General features: G+C 39.0%; 1 protein-coding gene across 2 annotated transcripts in view; it reads right to left on the bottom strand.

Moving 5' to 3' along the window:
• The window catches only part of olfm1b (olfactomedin 1b), a 36694-nt gene extending 19218 nt beyond the window's left edge, over positions 1-17476 (bottom strand). Inside the window, exons 1-3 of one of the 2 annotated variants that reach the window (XM_084745469.1) lie at positions 16934-17476; positions 3129-3278; positions 342-497 (exon numbers count right to left, since the gene is read on the bottom strand). In XM_084745469.1, coding sequence (XP_084601595.1) covers positions 342-497; positions 3129-3278; positions 16934-16999 — 372 coding nt within the window. In that variant the 5' untranslated portion in view covers positions 17000-17476. Of the gene's footprint in view, positions 1-341; positions 498-3128; positions 3279-4557; positions 5377-16933 lie in introns of those variants that run through there. The other variant, XM_084745468.1, reaches the window with a different exon arrangement.
• Between the last annotated feature and the right edge of the window lie 1855 nt (positions 17477-19331).

Raw genomic sequence — 19331 nt, 5'->3', positions numbered from 1 at the left:
ACATCTGATGACGTCCTTGGGTCATCATTTCACCATTATGTGCTCACTGTGATAAACATTAAATTTAATGAATCTCCTTAAGTTTCATCACATAGTTGCATAAAGTGAGTTAGTGTGAAATAAGGACATGAATTCCTGCAGTTTGTGTATTCAGCTATTTACCCTCTCTAATTGTGCATGCATTATGGATCTCTGGGTGTGTGGTGTGGTGGTTTTAGGCAAACACATCTCCACAGTGGGTACACACAAACACAGAATGGGTAAAGCTGTGTGTAATGGGCTACAGAGCAGCTATGACAGGATGGCGGTTGTGTCAATGGCCCTGAGATCTGGCTCTGTACCTTGTATTGCTTGGCGATGTTCTGCTTGTGGTTCTCCTCCACCTGCCTGAACTTGGTCTCCAGGCCACGGAGCTGGACCTCCATCTTCTCCACGTACTGCAGGTCCCTCTGGGTCCGCTGGTCCAGCACCTGGATGGACTGGGTCATGTTCTGGACCTGAGGTGACATACGGTGACACATTGGACTGGGTAATGAAACATATCTCTATTTCTAATAGCCCAATTAGAGCAATGAGCGTGAGAAATCACAGCAGACTTTCAATATGTTGTCTTGGCTTGGCTTTCTTCTTCAGTGATTCACAAACTCTGACACCAGGCCAACTAGTCAGGGGCCTCAGACTCATGGTGGAAGTGTAGAATGCATACTGTTAAGACATTTGTTTTCTCTAAAACTGTTGTGCTCTAGAAACTCCATAAACCTGGCACACCTTCTATTTATTCATTGGAGATCTGTTGATGTCTGTATTTTATGTTTTTGTGAATTAGCAAGCTGCTCTACATTATCTGGGGCCGTATTACAGAAACTTCTTAACTTTCACATCCTGCCCTAGCTGTCTGGGAACCACGGTAGTTTGGATTAGGGTTTGATTTAGTTTTAAAAAAGCCATTACAGATGAACAGTTCATAAGTTAATGTTCTTCTCCTAACTTAAGATAGGAAATGTGTATTACAAAAGCATCCCAACTTCCCTAAATCTTAAATAAACTCACCCACCTTTAGGATAACAGTCAAACTATCCTATTTTTCCCCTTTCAGCCTCTAGCAGTGGCTAACTTACTAACTAGCTAACAGCAGTGTTAGCTAACAGTAGCTAACTGTAGTGTTAGCTAACTTAATTTATCCGTATGGCTGTTTTTTATTGGATGCCAGATATGGTGGAGACTCTTTCCGCTATCTTAGCTCACACTTTCTTTTATCTCCCAGGTTAGCTTTGTTGTAAATTTTGCCAAAAATAACAGCTTTGGATTTCCTAACCTAAACCTCTAATTCATCTGTCTTGATGTTAAGTGCCCTTTGTTGGTTTTGGTCCATTTTTTGTCTCAATTAACTAGAAAGGTAGAAAGGTAGTATTGGCTTCTAGGTAACAGACATAAAAGCTGATAAGTAATGCTGGACTGAGTATTTAGCAAGCATCCTAACTTCTTAAAATTTGACATAAACTCTGCTAATTTTAGGTCAGCTAACCGTTAGCTAACAGTAGCTAATGGTAGTGTTAGCTAATTTGTTTAATCTGTATGGCTGCTCTGTTTTTTTTTTTTTTTTTTGCTTTTATACTGTGGATTCAAGATACATTGGATACAGTCTGCTAACTTAGCTCTCCGTCTTTCATCTTATCTCCCAAGTTAGCACCTTCCTGCCTATTAGTAGTAGCTAACTTACTAGCTAATGGTGGTGTGAGCTAACTTGTTTAATCTATATGGCTGCTCTTTTATTGCTTTTAGACAATGGATGTTGGATACGACAGATTGTGTCTGCTATCTTAGTCCACTCTCTTTATTTTTTTTCCCCAAGTTAGCATTGTTGTAAATTTGCCAAAAGGAACATCTTTAGATTTCTCTAGAGCTGCAACCAATACCTCTAACTCATCTGTCTTGAGAGTTTTGAGCCCAATGTTGATTTTCTGCAATTTTTTTCCTATGTTCCAGTGTGTTTCAGTGATAATGAACCAATGATAACAAAGTTGTGATGAGGAGGGTTTCCAAAGAAAAACACCATTGCTGTCAGGCCTGTGGAAATGTTGCAATATGGAGCTTTTCTCTTTTAACACTGAAGTCACTGCTGCTAGCTGCTGTAGCTGCCATTAGCTAGTTAGCTCTGTTAGCAGGCCTATTAGACCACACACTCTGAGACTGACTGAGGCCAGTTTGACAACTGGGAATACAGGCCCGAGGTAATTAACCTTTACAGGAGCTCTGACTGGACTCTGACTCCAGGGACGATGAAGACATGGTGGGTTTGGGCGTGGATGGGAGGTGTAAAGCAAATTGTAACTTAACAACTTCATTTTTAAGGATACATCATCCATTGTGTTAATAAGTCTGCGAGTATTTGCTTTTCGGAAGCTGGAAGTTATTTATTCTTGTGTTTTGAACAACAAGGTTATATTGTGTTGAAATAAATTAAATATTCAGTCTCCTTTCTGTTTGTCCACACACATTTAGAATCATTACCGCTTTTGCTGTTAGCATTTAAAATGCAGCTTATTTCATAACCCTAAAACATATCTAAATAATTAATTTAATAGCATAATCATGTGATGGCTGGTTGACAAATAGCTTGAACTGACAATGACTAGTCGACTAGTAAAATCTTTAGTTGGAGGCGGCCCTAATAGTTAGTTTCTGGAATCCTTAAACTGGAAAAAAAATCCTTTCTTTGACTCTACCTATCTTAAGACTTAAGGAAATATCTGTCATACAGCCATAACTGGTGATTATCTCCATCCATTTAGTGATAAATGTGCTTAAATGTTCCTTCTGTGGGTATTGAGCCATGTTGCATCATTAGATGTGTTGCTGTGGATGTGTGCCCCACAACAGAAACAGAGCATGAGTGCATAGCTGCCTCCCATGATGCCTGTTGGGTTTCCAGGGAGCTCATTAGAGCGTGATTCCTCTTCTTGTCCGACGGGCAGAGAGGTGATTGGATGACTGCAAACATGGGTGAGCCTTTATGTGTGCGTGCACATGTCTTTGTGTAGGTAAAAGAAGTAAAGCCGGCCACCATGGGCATTGTATGACTTTGACTGTCCGGGTCGCGTGTTGTTAAGGAGTTAAGAGGTAATTACCTTCTCTAACAGCTGCCTCAGTTGTTTGGTGCGGGCATCCCGTGAACACATGGACTGCTGGGGCGCCACCACAGTGCAGACACACCTTCCCTCACTATCCTGGGCTGAACTGTACACCTGCCACGATTCCTCTGGGTTTGCTGGCAACACCTGAAGAAAAAATAAGAGGTTTATAAATAAAGAAAAAGGAGCAGCTGATGGAGGACCACAGCACGACTCAAAAACAGAAAAAGAAAAAAGCAGAACACTTTACCCCCAAAACATGACGACGGAATACACACTGCTGCTATTTTTCCATTAAATGCATTGTGCATTACATTTATCACCATCTGGACATCACACACCACCAAGCTCCACCCGTTTTGCACCAGTATATTTTACCGCCACACAAAGGGGAGATGCATCCAATCAACACAGCTGTGGCTGCTCCCATTATTCAGTGGGTTGGGTGTGTGTAAAAGTGTGACGTGTATGACGTCAGAAAGAGAGAGAACTCCACTTAGTAACCTGCTGATGAGATAAAACTGAGAGTGACTTTGAAACGAGATATTCATCACTGCTGATTTATTCAATTAGCGCAAAGGAGTGACTTCACAAAATCCAAAAAAAAAAGGAGGAACCGCAGCTACTGTCAGTCAGTCAGCTGCTTTCTGCCCTTTTAGATGTGCTGACAGGACAAAGAAAAATCACTCTGGAGCAGCTGCCTTGATACTATTTTAGATCACTGACAAAAAAATGATTAAATTAAACCTCAGGGGCTGCAAAAAAAATTGCCTGAATCGGCTCAAAATCATGAATTAAACACAGCATGTTTAGGAGTAAATATCAGCCCCTGCTTTTACTATTATTTATTTGCCTCCAGCACCCATTGTTCTCAATTTCTGTGCAAACATCCACTTGACAGAGCGCTCACAATGTCATCCTGGCACAGAAACAGCTCCAAATCTGCCAGCAGCCTGACAGAGAAACAAAGAAACGCTTCATCTCGACTCTATATAACAGTATCATAGCTTTGAGCGTCTCTCTCATTCACACAGTCGGTGAAAAGGAAAGAATGAGGAGCCCCGCTGCCTCAAGAGGAGGGACAAAAAATGAGAATGGCTTGAAATTTGGCATTTTGCACCGTGGATCACCTATTTAAATCAATACCAGAAGAAACGAAGCAATAACTTTCAGCAGCCCTAGTCAGTGGCAGCTGGAGCGACATCAAACGCAGCCTAGGAAGGATATCTATGAAGCCTCTCCAAGTCTTTTTCACTTTTTCATGCGCCTTGCGAGCGCACCACTTAATTTTCCCACTTAATTATGAATAAAAGCGCGCATATGCTGCCTATCTTTTGATTTTAATTGAATCGCAGGGCTTGGTTCAATCATTCAAGGCGGGGGAAACAAACCAGGCGCAGGATTTACGCGAAACTTGCGCACTTACTCCGGTGCTCCGGTCTGGATACCCTCCCTGCGCCGCCGTGAGCTTGGTGGTATTGAGCCCGACCAGAGAGGGGAGGGTCTGCGACATCCAGTTGGTGATCATCGCCATGGTGCTGAGCACGACGCCGATCTTCAGCAAAGGCACCGACATCTTTCTGCGCTTTGCTCTGGACTTTTTTTTTTTATTATTTCAAGCCGTCTTCATTCTACAGACTCCGGTGAGAAGAAACAAGCGAGGCGAGTCATGATGCCCAGAGCGGCTTGCTGTTGTTGTTTCACCCGGGACTCCGGCTCGGCTGGTTCTTTTTTGGACATCTCCAAAACGACGGCGGCGGACGCGAGAGGGACGACCGAAAACGGGAGGTTAAAAAACTGCAACACTTGATCCAAAAGGAAGAGGAAAAGAGAAAGGAAAGGACGTCCTCTGGTTTGGATAGCTCCTCTCCCTGCGTTGTCCCGCACACTGCCTGCCTCTCCTCTCCGCTTCACCGTTACTATTTCGTTCACGCCCGATGGTCCGCCTCCTGCCTCCTGCCTCCTTGGTGCGCTCTGTGATTAAGTGCCACTGACTACACACACACACACACGGGCTGCTCCGAATGGATGAGAGGAGGAAGGAGGAGGTACTACGGATCTATCTATATCGCCAGACGCAATGATGTCAGCCAGGTTGGGGTCCGTTCATGGTGATATCTGGGATTGCGCCGGATTCGCCCAAAGCTGCCCGACACTGTTTGCTCCCCCGGGGGGGAAATGACAATGAAGCAGTGCGGCTGAGGTCGGCCGACAGTACTTAAAGCGGACACACAGTGACAGGAGAGGATCATGCATGGTAAAGCTGCCCTTTCATTTCAACTCTGTAATGTCTGACATGTCACCACGAACACGCCAGTTATGCAGAATGTCGCATTTCAGTGAGAGTGGTGCGTTCAGGGCTCAGGATGGGTTTTTATTGAGAGGTTTGCTGGATGTTTCAAACTCAAGGATGAGCTTTTGATTTGTGAGACTCTGGCGCCATCGTGCAGCTGAATTTGGCGTTGCTGGAATCAAAAGTGAAGGGCTTCTAGCAGCCAATAATGTAACCATGACTGCCAATAATGTAATCATTTTCCCTGCGTAAAGGCATGATATGCCACATTTTGTTTAAAAAACAAAACAGACCAAACAATGACTCATATATAAATAATCCCTTTCAATTAGTCTTCCACGTATGAGCCTGTAACAGCCAATTATATAATAACTGCCATTAATGTAATAACTGCCAGTTTTCTGTTCTTAAAGGCGTAATATACAACATTTTCCCTTAAAAAGAAATAAAAAAACAACGTATAAAAGGATTGTATAGACACCACTTATAACCCTATTGCAGTCAATAGTGTAATTATCGATAATGTTATAATTTTTTAGTTGTTAAAGACATAATATGCAGCATTTTCCTCAAGAAGTTGTAGATTCATATATACAATCCCTTTCAATCACCACTTATGACCCTGTAGCAGCCAATAATCTAATAACTACCATTAATAACTGCACCCTTCCAAAAAAAAAAAGGAAAAAGTGTAGACTCATTTAAACATAACCCTTTTCAATCACCACTTATGACAAGTTTCATCACACATTTGCAAAAAATAAATGGGAATTTCAAAATAAAGGCATGTCTTAAAGAGGATGACACAGATCACTGTTTTCACTTTGCACTGATCATATTGGATCATTAAACATTAAATCAGTATGTCGATCCAGGTCGATGAATTGTTACACCCCGAACTATGACATCCTGTAGTAGCCAGTAATATCATAACTATTAATTAATGTGATAACTGCCAATAAATAGACATAATGTGCAACATTTTCCTAAAGAAAAGCAAACAAACAAACAAAAAACAATGTATAGACTCACATAAATACAATCCCTTTCAATCACCACTTGTAAGCTCCTAGTCACAACTACATTAATGTAGTAAGTGCCAAGTACATTCCTAATGTAATAAGAGTCAATAATGCAGTAACTGGTCAGTAATGTAATAAAGTTTCTGAACCACTGAAGTTTTGGGGCACAGTGTAATGTAAGGTATCTGTATCTGCAGAGTCCCTGCCCTCTGCCTGTCTTTTTTTATGTTGCTCAGGACACTTTTAACAACTCTAAACATCTGTATCTGTACTTACATCACTTTATGTTTTATTTATTGTCTATAAAGTGTCACACTTCCATGACACTGAAACTGTTGATTCTTTCAAATGCTCTAAAACCTGAGTTACTTTGACATGGACAAGTTACTCAGAGTTAGGATCAAGATTAAGGGGTCAGGACCTGCCAGGTTGTTGAGCAGCTATTTGAAAGAAGCAACAGTAAGTGTGAGTGTTACTATGAAAGTCTGACACTTGATAAGAAATAAGACTGAGACATAGTAACGTAAGTGTATTAAAACATTTACAGTTAATACCTTTTTAATTATTTTTTGATAATGCGCTCATAATGTTAACATTATTAGCAGGGAGAGTTATTACATTATTGGGTCAGAAACTTTTATTATTGTTCTGGCCAGTTATTACACAATCGGCCTGTATTACATTAAGAGGGGACAAATTATGTTGCTGGCATTTATTACATTAGTTCTGACTTTATTGGCAGCTCCAGGGCTTTTAAAATTCAAGGAATCAGCACAAAATGTAGAAGTTTCTTTGATCTAAAGCAGGGCTCTGGGGCCTCCACTCAGACAATGCTTGGAAAAAGGTAACCCCTCAGTCTTCAGGGACGAATTCAAGCATATTCCAAGAATTTCCGAGGTGCATTTTCAGGTTTTTCCAGCACCTTACAGCTGTGGTAAATTACATTTTTATATACATATGTGAGCCGATATCAATACTGAGGGAGTAAAAAAAACCACCCCATTTCAATATTTAAGCCAATATTCTCTGTGATTAATCTGTTATTAAATTAATCAAGAACTATTTTGATAATTGATTAATCCCTTTAAGTTACATTTTAAGTAAAAAAGAAAAAACCCTAAAAATTCTCTGATTCAAGCTTCTTAATGGGAATATTGTCTGGTTTAAATGGTTTCTGGTTTCTAGATTAAATATGACAAAAACTGATCGACAGCACTGTACAGAATACAGAATATAAAACACAATAAACAGTTTTTGCACAGTGTTTCACACTTCTGACCAAGATATGTAATGGAGGCAGTATATGCAATAATAAACATTAAGGTCAAAGATATCAGGGCACTGAAATAGTGTTTTTAGTAAATATAAATATACCATGAATACACAAATACAAGTATAGCAAAATATATGTCCATATTAAATCTGAAAAGGACCAAACACATACAATGCTCCCAGACCAAATAAAAAATAAAAAACAATATGCACTTTTGTCTATTAAAAAGCAGTATATTGGTGCATATCAGACACCATAAATGCTGATAACAAAACCTGTCTGTAAGCAGACCAGGGTTTATTTAGAACAGTACTATTAAGTCAGGAAGTGAGTCATATGGCAGTAATGCAATGTAATTTCAAGCACTTTCAAGCACTTTATCCAAGATCCAAGCACTTTTCAAGCACACGTACAAACCATGACCTTTTGTTGGTCAATTCCTGGTATATGGGATCATGATGTCTATTTGATGCCCTAGACACACAACAATAACACCAAAATAGCCTAATATTGCTGTTTTACATAACTTCAGACTACAGCAAATACATAAAAAAAAACTGTCTGTCTGTGGGCATTTATTAGTTTCTGATGCTGGCACAGAGGGAATAACTGTAAAATTCCCCAAAACTGCGTCTCTGAAGTATCTCTTTAACCAAATCACACACGTTCAGGCTATTCTATTTGGTCTCCTTTTGATAACTAATGCATTAACTAATGTGATGTGTTTTCATTTTCATTCACTGAGTCTCCCCTGACACTCCCACTTTGAAAACGTCTGAGAAAATGTTCTGCATTAAAAATAACTTGTCGATTTGCATTGACTTTATATTATCAAACCTCGTGTTTATGCACTGAATCTCTGGTTGTTGGACTCAGAATATTGCACGTGCATCAGCAGCTGCAGTTAAATGGTGCATTTTGTTGTTCAGAATTAAATCTCTCCGGCTCGGGACAGATGAATTATTTGTCATCTCTAAGTCATCAACAGGCTTGCAGGCTAATGCTGCAGCCTATGGGCTAAATTGCAGCACTGCATCATACATGAGGTCCCCAGAATAGCAAGAGTGGCTCTGTGTCCACAGCTATTTCTGTCCCCTACATAATGCATTTCTCTGGTAAACTGAAAGAGGGGAGTGAGTGAAGTTTGCACTCACTCAGCCTCCACATTTTCCCCCCTCCCCTCCCTCTCTTGTCTCTCTTATCTCTCCCTCTTCTTTATGACCTTTGAGGTGAGAGCGCAGAGGAGTGATGGCTCCACAGATTACTGCCAAAGTATCGGCAGGGGTCAGCTCACCGCTGCGCGCTGCTGTCCACAGTCCAGTCTACAGTCTTCTTGTGTATTATGGTGCAGCTCAGTGCAGCACAGCGGCCTCTCTGATGACAAAGCCTTCTAAATGGATACAGTTAGTTTTCTAAGCTTCACGGGCGGAATCCAAACCAATTCAGTGTCAAGAGAGGTGAAACACATGATCAGAAGTTGGTTTAATACACTATGAAGTTCTCAGAAGAAACTCCACAGGTGCACTTTGAACGATGATGGACTCAGTGAATAAAATAAATTAGTCAATCAGTCATCAGACAGTCAGATAGACTACTTATCAGCTTTCATTAGACTTGCACCACAAGGATTGATTCATAAGATCTCAAATGTGCAAACACAATAGCAGCAACACTTGTGCAATGATTAGTTATGCAGTCTGATAGAATAACCCCGCATAAATAAGATTGTGTAAGAGAGCTTTTGATTAAATTATGTGGCAGTTTTGGCCTGTGGTTCTGTGCTGCATACTGTAGGTGTCCTTTTGAAGTTATTACAGAGGACACAAATTATGATTTGGGGTGGGTGAAGGGTGTAAACGTGCCTGGAGGGACAAACAAGCAGACGCTTCTTAAAATATAATGCAACATAATAATTAGAGCCTGACCAGTATATTGGCAGACTGAGATTACTGGCCCAGTGTTGGCTTATAACAGCCACATTGTTTTTTTAGTTTCTGGCTTTCTCAGCAGCATTTTATTTAATCTGTTTTCTTAATTCAAGTTTGTTAGAGCCCAACCAATACTGTTTGGGGCCGAAGATGATATTAGGGCATAAAAACATCCCAATATCAATAAATCAGCAGATACTGCAGTGATCCCTCAAATGTGTTAATCAAACTCTTGTGACAAAGACATATAATGGAAGCAGGATATTTTACAGTTTAACAATAAACTTAATTCTCCAAAACAACATCAAGTCACTGAAACAGTAAACTTTCAGACCTTAGGTATTATGATTATATTCTAAATTATAAATATCTAATTATTCTATTAATCTTTTATATTGTATCGGCCAATATTAATATTATGTCATGACAATAATAATAATAATAATAATGACATATGCATCAATGTAAAAATTTTGAAACCGTAAACTCAAAAACAAAGAGTATATATATATATATATTTATACTGAAAGGGACCAAATGTTCAGAAAATGTTGCCTATAAAACTAAAAATAAAAGAAATAAATGAAAACAATCTGTATTATGTCCAGTCAAAAAATGTATACACCCATACCAATAAAGACATTGACAATAGAGACATAGACAAAAATAGACATAGCTGATAATACTGATTGACCTATTTATCTATCTGGGTCTAACACTAATACTGGTTAAAGTTTATTGTTTTATTGCCCTGATGTCATTTTGGACAAAAAAGTTATCCTACCTCCAGTCCATATCTTTCTTTGGTATCAGGCTCTAATTTATAGTTATTTGTGATATAAATAATTAATAAAATAATTGAAAAATAATAAGTTATTGATAATTTATAATTTTGTTTGTATAAATACATTACAAAATTATAAATAAATGTATCGATTTATCATTTATATATTTCAATGAATTTAAAATAAATTATATAAATATAAAAGTTAAATTTACTGTGTCAGTGCCCTGACATCATTTTGGACAATAAAGTTTATTGTTAGACTATAAAATATCCTTGTACATATCTTTTGATAAGTGTATTTGAGGGATCAGTGTAAAAAAACGTATGTATGTTTATGAATGTATTCTATATGGTGGACATTTTTCTTTTTCTCTAAACAATGTCAGTCAATATATTGATTCTTTTTTTACTCCATAATAACAGTATTGGCCCCAAAAAATCCAATATTATTCAGGCTATTACCAACGATAATAAATGACAACAAACAGCAGCCTCAGAAATCACAAATTAACATTAAAAAAAACATTAAAGCTTGAAAATAGTAGTATTTCTGACTTGGCTCTGCACTGCATTGCATTACAGTTAACAGGTGTCCAGATTGTACGAGAACCACATTGACACACTCAATAATCCAATGTAGTAAATGCTCATGAAAGTAGCAAAAAGAAAAAAAAAAAAAAAGGCACACATTTCCAACCTGCAAGTGAACTACAGAATGTGCCACCTACTCCTCTTCTGCTCACTTTCTCTCCATCTCTCTTTCTCTCCCCTCCTGCTTCGTCACTCAACCAACCATACTGAATAATAAATAGCTTCAACCCTGGCTGCCAATCACACCACGCATATTGCAATTCAGCTCAACTCCATCTTCAGTTTCTCACATGAAACCACATTGATGTTTTTTTATCTTGGTTTTCATACATTAAAAAGACAGTAACTGTTTCAAATTGTTCCCCTGCATGCTGGAGCCCTTGTGGCCACGTTGGCAAAGCAGATTTTTTAGTTATTTCATGTGAATTAGACGTTCTTAAATTGTGCATGAATCTAAAACCTAAACACGTGCAGGTGTTTTACAGTAATTCTTTGCATGATGGTTGTTTGTAGGATTAGCTATGGTATGTAGGTTGCCTGGTGTCAAAGGGGCGGCTATGGCAGCGCCATCTGTTTCGTCAGGTGTCTGCGAGATGCTTGAGGATGTGGGCCTGAAGCCATGGGGGAGCCGCTAGGTGAGGAACAGATGCCGCTCTGGCTGCTTACTATTCTTCTCTATGTGAACACCAGGCTGCAGCCAAATCCTTCAGCGGAGGGGGATAGAGGTGAATAAACGCGGGCGGAATCGAAAAGGAGAGCATGCCACTAATCAGGTGTCTCCCAGCGCCCTCAGCCAGATGTTAAGAAAAGCTGCCTGAAACTGTGTGAGACTTTTGAAGCAAGCTGGTTAATGTGGTCATTAGGAGAGCGTCATTTGTTCAGCATCAAAAGGTCGAGGCCGTGCCGCCTGCCTGGCTCCTTTTTTTCCTCCTCTCATGAGTAATCTGGCAATAAAAAGGCGTCTCTAGCTACACCTCTCACTTTTTATATCTGTCTTCAAACAGAGATGAGATGTGGAGAGGCCTCTCCGTCCTACAGTGAAATGCACTGTGGGTTTCTATAGTATAAATAGAGCCTGTCAGTGAATCTTGTGTTTCTGTTCTCCTGGAAGCGAGCAGACAGGCGAGGCCACGGACTAATATCGACTTACCTTCAAACGGATGACACACACACTCTCTCAGGCCATCAGAGAGAAGACTGTCGCCATAACGTCGGGCCCTGACCTGCAACCGTGCGGGACCCGAACCAACTGTCACGAAACCCAAAGTGAAACACGCTCACGTTTCTTTTCTTCCCTCCCTCCCTCCCTCTTCTGGAGACTGATGGCTTCCATCAATCAGTGCAAATAGCCTCATTGTACGATTGTGTCAGCTTTTTTCTGCACACTCTGCTGCTGCTGCACTGTGTGTCCATTTCAGATTATAAGCGTGTGTGTGTGTGTGTAAGGTTACAGCTTTGATCAAAATCAAATGCCACGTGAATGTCAAAACCAAGCAGTTGCTCTACGTGCAAAGAGCTTCATTTTACGACTGTTAGAGATGTACCGATACACTTTTTCAAGTTCTGTTCCAATTCTGACATCTGAAATTGGATAGATTACCTGAGGCTGAAACTGAACTTCAGTCTGAAAAGCTTGTGTAGTTTGTGTAAAGTTACTTGTATAATGGAATCTAGATCAGAATGCAAATCAGTGTTACAAGTCCAAAACCCAATATCCTAACCTAATACCATTACCAATACTTCAGTCTGGAAAGCTTGTGTAGTTTGTTTAATGTTACCTGTGTAATGGATCAGATCGGTCCCATCTCTAATAATTATGTCAGCTTTTTTTCTGCACATTCTGCTGCTGCTGCACTGTGTCCAGTTCAGATTATGGACGTGTGTGTGTAATCAGAATTACAAATCAAATCCCACGTGTGTCAAAAACCAAGCTGTTGCTTCATGTGCCAATAGTCTCTTTGTATGATTGTCAGATCCACTTTTTTCAGTTCTGACCAGATTCTGATATCTGAATTTGGATATCGGCTGATAACTATATTGCATTACTGCTTGTGTAGTTTGAGTAATGTCGATCAGGTATCGGATTCATCAATATTGGGTCCTATCTCTAACAGCTGTGTCAGCGTTTTTCTGCATATTCTGCCGTTGCTTCACTATGTATTCAGTTCTGATCATGGGGGTGTATGTGTAAGGTTACCACTTCATGTGTGTCATGAGGTTACTTACAAACCAAAGCCCACATGAACGTCAAACCATGCTGTTGCTCCATGTGTAAAAACAACCTCAATGTACAATTGTGTTAGGATTTTTTCTGCACATTCTGCAGCTGCTTCACTGTGTGTCCAGTTTAGATACACAGTATATTGGCGTGTGTGTGTGTGTGTGTGTGAGGTTACAACTGTCATGTATGCATAAGGTTACTGCTTTCATCGAAACTACAAATCAAAGTCCACATGAATGTCAAAACTGAGCTGTTGCTACGTGTGCAAATAGCCAATATCTAACATTTGATATCTGCTGAAACAGATACTATAATGATACCAGCACTTTTTTCTTGACGTTTTTAATTATCATTATCATTAGTAGTTGCAGTAGTAGTAGTAGCAGTAGTAGTAGTAAGATTAAATGAGGCTAAAAATGAACTAAAGTCTGGAAAGCTTGTGTAGATTGTATAATGTTACTTGTGTAACGGAATCTACAAATCAAATCCCATGTGAATAACAAAACCAAACTGTTGCTCCATGTGCAAATAGTCTCATTGTACAATGGTGTCATCTTTTTTTTCTGCACCCTGCTGCTGCTCCACTGTTTGTCCAGTTCAGACATACATAGGCGTGCGCGACTGAGGTTACAGCTTTGATCAAAATTACAAATCAAATTCCACATGAATTTCAAAACCAAGCTGTTGCTTCATGAATAAAAAGTGCTCACACAGCAGCACACTATTTGACATTCCTCATAAATTTGCAGAAATCAATTGCCGGCATATTTCTTGCCAAAGCGATATTACATCAATATTGTTCTAACACACTGGCTATCGGGGCCAGCAGGGTCTGCAGCAACCTACTTCCACACACATTTTATTGAGTTTGTCACTCGGAGTGGAGTATATTACACATAGACTGAGAGAACAGAGATTAATTTATTGATAGTACCTCAGTGGCACATTTGATTTTTTCCTTATTTTAGTCTCCAATTACCAACCACAATTGGATTCACACGACAGTGAAGCCCATGAAATATGACTCTCTGCTCAAGCTCAAGCAAGGGCAATTAAATCATCAAACTCTTCATTCCAGTGGTGGCAGGAGGGCCTGGGAATAAATAAATAAATTCACTCTCTACCCCCACTGTGAGAGTGTGTGTGAGAATTTATAATGGCAACTAGAGCTGCAAAGATTAGCTGGTTAATCGATTTAAAGGAAAATTAGTCACCAACTATTTTGATTATTGATTGTTTCAGTCATTTTTGAACAAAAATGTTAAACATTTGTTGCTTCCAGCTTCTTAAATGTAAGGATTTTGGACTAAAGCTACAACTAACAATTATTTTCCTTCACTTTATTGTTGTCTCAATTAATAACGTAAATTATTTGGTCTATAAAATGTCAGAAAATGGTGAAAAAAAGTGTCCTCAAATGTTTTGTTTTGCCCAAAACCCAAAGATTTTCAGCTTACTGTCACAGAGAAGTAAAGAAACTATTAAATATTAACATTTAAAAAGCTGGAATTTTGAATGTGGACATTTCTTCAACATTACTCAATGATTAACTGATTGTCTAAATAGTTGGCTATTAATTGAGAAGTTGACAACTACTTAATTAACAGATTTGTCATTGCAGCTCTAATCCTTTCAGTTTTAAAGGAAAAATGTCAAACATTTGCTGGTTCCAGCTTCTTAAATGTGAGGATTTGCTGTTTTCTTTGTCATTTATGATAGTAAATGAAGAGTCTTTGGGTTTTGGACTGTTGGTTGGACAAAAGAAGCAATTTGAAAATGTCACTTTGGGCTCTGAGAAATTGCAATGAGCATTTTTCACAATACTTTGGGACATTTTATAGATTAAACTATTAATCGATTCAGACATTTAAAACAAAAATGTCAAACTTGTGCTGCTTCCAGCTTCTTAAATGTGAGGATTCACTGCTTTTCTTCATTATTTATGATAATAAATTAAGAGTCTCTGAGTTTTGGACTGCTGGTTGGACAAAAGTTGGCTTGGAAGATGTCACTTTGGGCTCTGGGAAAATGTCATGAGGATTTTTGACATTTTGGAGACTAAAAGATTATTTCATTAATTGTTTCAGACATTTTTCAAACAAAAACGTCAAATGTTTGCTGGTTCCAGCTTCTTAAATGTGAGAATTTGCTGCTTTTCTTTAACATTTATGACAATAAATAGAGTCTTTGAGTTTTTTGTACTGTTGGTTGGACAAAAGAAGCTATTTGAAGTGGAGCCTGACTGATAGGCTACTGGATTTTTGCAGCCGATGTTGATCCTGATAGTAGGGAGTAAAAAAACAAAACAAAACAAAAACAAACAAACAAACAAAAACTGCGATATCAATATATTGGCCAATTTCTTGGATTCTGTTATTGTTTTGGTAGTGTGAAGCACATTGTAACTATGTTTAGACAGTTTATATGAAAATCCAATGTTGTGTGGACATACATATTTTTAGATAATATATATAGATAGATTGTGTGTGTGTGTGTGTGTGTGTGTGTGTGTGTGTGTGTGTGTGTGTAAAAATAAATCTTTAAACAACTACACTAAAAAAAAAAAAATGAAAACAATCTCCATTACTGTTTAACAATAAACATTGTTGTCCAAAATGATATCAGGGCACTGAAGCAGTAAACTTTCACTGATATTATTAATAGTTATAAAACACTAGAAATAAAATATACAAACTTGAGTTAAGAAAGTAAAGAAGTATCAAATAAATATAGAATTATGCCTTTAAAGCTAACAAATGAAAAAAAAAATCTCCATTACGTTCTCTTTAAAAGAAGAAGTTTTCATATCAGACATCAGACGGACCAAACAGGCCAATATCGGGCCGATAATATTGGTCAACCAATATATCAGTCTGGCTTTAATTTGAAGACATCACTTTTCCCCTATTTTTCTTCCATTTCTGATTAATCGTGAAAATAATTATCAGATTAATTGATAATGAAATGAATAGTTAGTTGCAGTCCTCATGGCAACAGTTTAATGCAGCAGCAACTATTTTATGTATCGCTGCAGATGGACCTTCAGAGAGCTTGAAGTAATCACTACTTCCAGCAAAGAATCACACAGATGCATTTTATTGACCAGTGGTGTTGTTTGTTACTTCTGAAGCTGTACTGTTGGACTAAATGTTCTCTTCCCCCTCCTCACACACATACACATCCAACAATAAGTCACAGTGTGGTCATTGAGCATGCTCAAAACACCTTTTCTTTGAGACACTGCATTTGATTGTGAGAGGCAACAATCCAATCCGGAGCAACAATGGCCCTCGTTCAGAAACGGCCACGGGCAGCACGTTGCGTTAGAAGAGCCGTGCAGCTGATTAATCTGGCCGAGCTGACAGATCATGCAACACATCCCTTTCTATCTGGCCCGTTAGTCGGTGGAGACGCTGAATAGGGGGCTCTCTGGCTCTCTCTCTCTGAGCTGGATCTATCCGCGCCCGTCAAGCACAATGTATTCACATCATGTAATCCCAGCCGTTAATCTGTTTAAGCGGGGTAGAGGGCTAATTCACCGGGGCTCTTTATGCGAGGTAACCGGGCTTAATCTCTCCGCGGATCTGAAGCCAATTAACCGCCAGTTCTAGCTTTTTTATTATCATTATTATTATTGTTATTATTTTAATACAAGAGGTGGAAAATGGCGTTAAATAAAGAACCTACTTGGGTGAGTTCTGTGCCCATGAAGATGAGGAGAATCAGAGTCAGGAGCTTGCTCGCAGGCTGCATCTCTTGCCTCCGGTGTGTGCTGGACCAGCGGTCTCACATGCAGATCGAGTCCCTTTGCGTCCCCCCGCACAGCAGTCCTTCTCCTCCCCGGCTCTCTTTTGCGCTGCTTTTTTTTTTTCCTCTTTCTTTCCTTTCTTCTCTTTAATTGCTCTTATGATTATTATTATGATTCGGTCCCTCAGCAGCAGCCCGGCAGCAGAAAGATGTGTTTCACGGAATCGTCTCTGTGCATATTCAGTTCATATCGGGAGCCTCTATCTTCTCCGGAGCCTCTCCCCTTCAGCTCTTCTCTTCCCTCCTTCCTTCGTGGCCGCAGTTATTTCTCGCTGCGTCGGACCGAGCTCAACATCGAGGCTACGGACGCGCAAACGCTGCCGGATACGCGGCGATAAACCTTCACTCTCTGATATTGCCAAAAGTTTACCTCCCCGCCTCGAGCTGCCGTGTAAGCTCTCGATGAAAAAATGAGAGTGACGGAGCTGTACATGGTGCTGAAAACGGAAGTTGCATCGCGCGGAGAGGGAGATTTAAACCAGCAAACATACAGACAGCGTGGAAAATCACTTTACAGCATAATTTACTGTTAGTCTATGAGACTGTTGTCAAATCAACATGTATTCTTCACTGATTTGGATTTTTTTTTTTTTTTTTAAATTCCAAATAACTTTTTTTTGTTCAGAACAATTTCAGAATAAACAAAAGCACTCCAGACCTCCATCGGGGACAACTGACCTAAGTTGGACATATTTTATGGATAATTCATATAACACTGAATGCTGCAGGAAGTTTGTGTAAAACAAGAAATTTGTATGAATTTTGAGCTGATTATTTACACTGAATATCTTTTTTATACAATTCTTCCTTATTTTTTTTTATATCTAACAATCATACATACTTCTTTTTTGACAAATTCAGTCTTTTCTTCTGACTTTGTTGTTTTAACTGTGTACTTTTCTACAGAAGGACGAGGCTGTTTGTGCTCTTCACTGCCATTAGGGCTGAGTATTGGTACTCAATACCTTTAAGGTATCGACTGAGATAACCAAATATTGAAACTTCTCCAGTCAAATGATACCTCATTCCTTTTGGAACCCAGATATAGAAAAAAAGACTATTTATATGGTTTTGTTTGCAGCTAATCAGCACTATTCATACAGAGGAACCTTTAAAAACAATTTTTGTACTTTACTGGTATTGGTATTACTTTAAGGGTACTGGCACTGGTACTTCCTCACAATTTTTTAAACAACACCCAGATCCTGGTCCTTATCTGGTGAGAGTTCTTAAAATTTTATATCTTCAGTAATACCTAAGCTCAATTTAGTTTCCTTCACAGAATTAAATGAAATGCTGAGATAGAGGCCTACTGTACATATTTTTATATGTTTTCTTACACCCCTTAAAATCAAGGAAGGTCTCATGACCCCCTGTGAAGCTCTGGCCAGTCCTAGTGGGGTCAGGACCCCTAGGTTGGGAACCAACTCATGAGCATAATAACCCTAACATTTGTTTTGGTTCAGTATTTTTAAATCCCACCAAGATGACGCTAACAGAAGGGCGGGATTGAGAGAAAAAGGCACAATTACAAATCCGTCTGCTACTTCAGCACCACGGACAGCGCCACTGGATTTATCGATAACAGCACAGTTTGGCTACTGATATTTCAGAATGATGGTCAGGGTCATAGATTATAACTCACACAGTGAGTCAGGCAGACCAACATTCTTCTGTAGGGGTGCATGCCAGAAAACATTTGAGAACTGTTTCATTGCTTTACATGTATGCCTGTGGAGGCTTAAATATCAGGAAAAAATGGGAATAAACATAACGTGTTGGTTATGTGAAAAGAAATTCTTAGTTCTATCTCTATAAAAGACAGCTTTCGTGGTCCAGCGTTGTTATTTTTAGGGATTGGAGTTGGGGCAGGTCTATGTGGTTATTAGCAGTGAACTCAGGCTGTCTGTAGTATGTGAGCATTTTTAATGTTTTATCAAGTTAAAGATTATTTGAACTAGTTCAGGGTATAACATTTCACCATACAGTATTTTAAGTAGTTGATCATGTGTTATGCATGTATGTAAAAAATAAAATCTTGAAAATAACTAGTAACTTTATCTGCTAAACAAATATTATAGAGCAAAAAGGATAATGTTTAAATTTGAAATGCTGTGAAATATAAGTATAAAGTATATGAAATGAAAATACCAAAGTACAAGTACCTCAAAAATGTTCTAGTACTTTAGTGTACGTGAATATATTACTTTCCACCGATGAAATTCAGGCATTCGTATTAGGCCCAGGGGGTAGCGTCATTAGGATGATGATTTGAAGT

The sequence above is a fragment of the Lutjanus erythropterus genome, chromosome 20 (genome assembly GCF_056507025.1).
Source record: "Lutjanus erythropterus isolate fLutEry1 chromosome 20, fLutEry1.hap2, whole genome shotgun sequence".
Classification (NCBI taxonomy): domain Eukaryota; kingdom Metazoa; phylum Chordata; class Actinopteri; order Lutjaniformes; family Lutjanidae; genus Lutjanus; species Lutjanus erythropterus.
The sequence above is the reverse complement of the archived record's forward strand: the minus strand, read 5'-3'. Positions and strand labels throughout refer to the sequence as shown.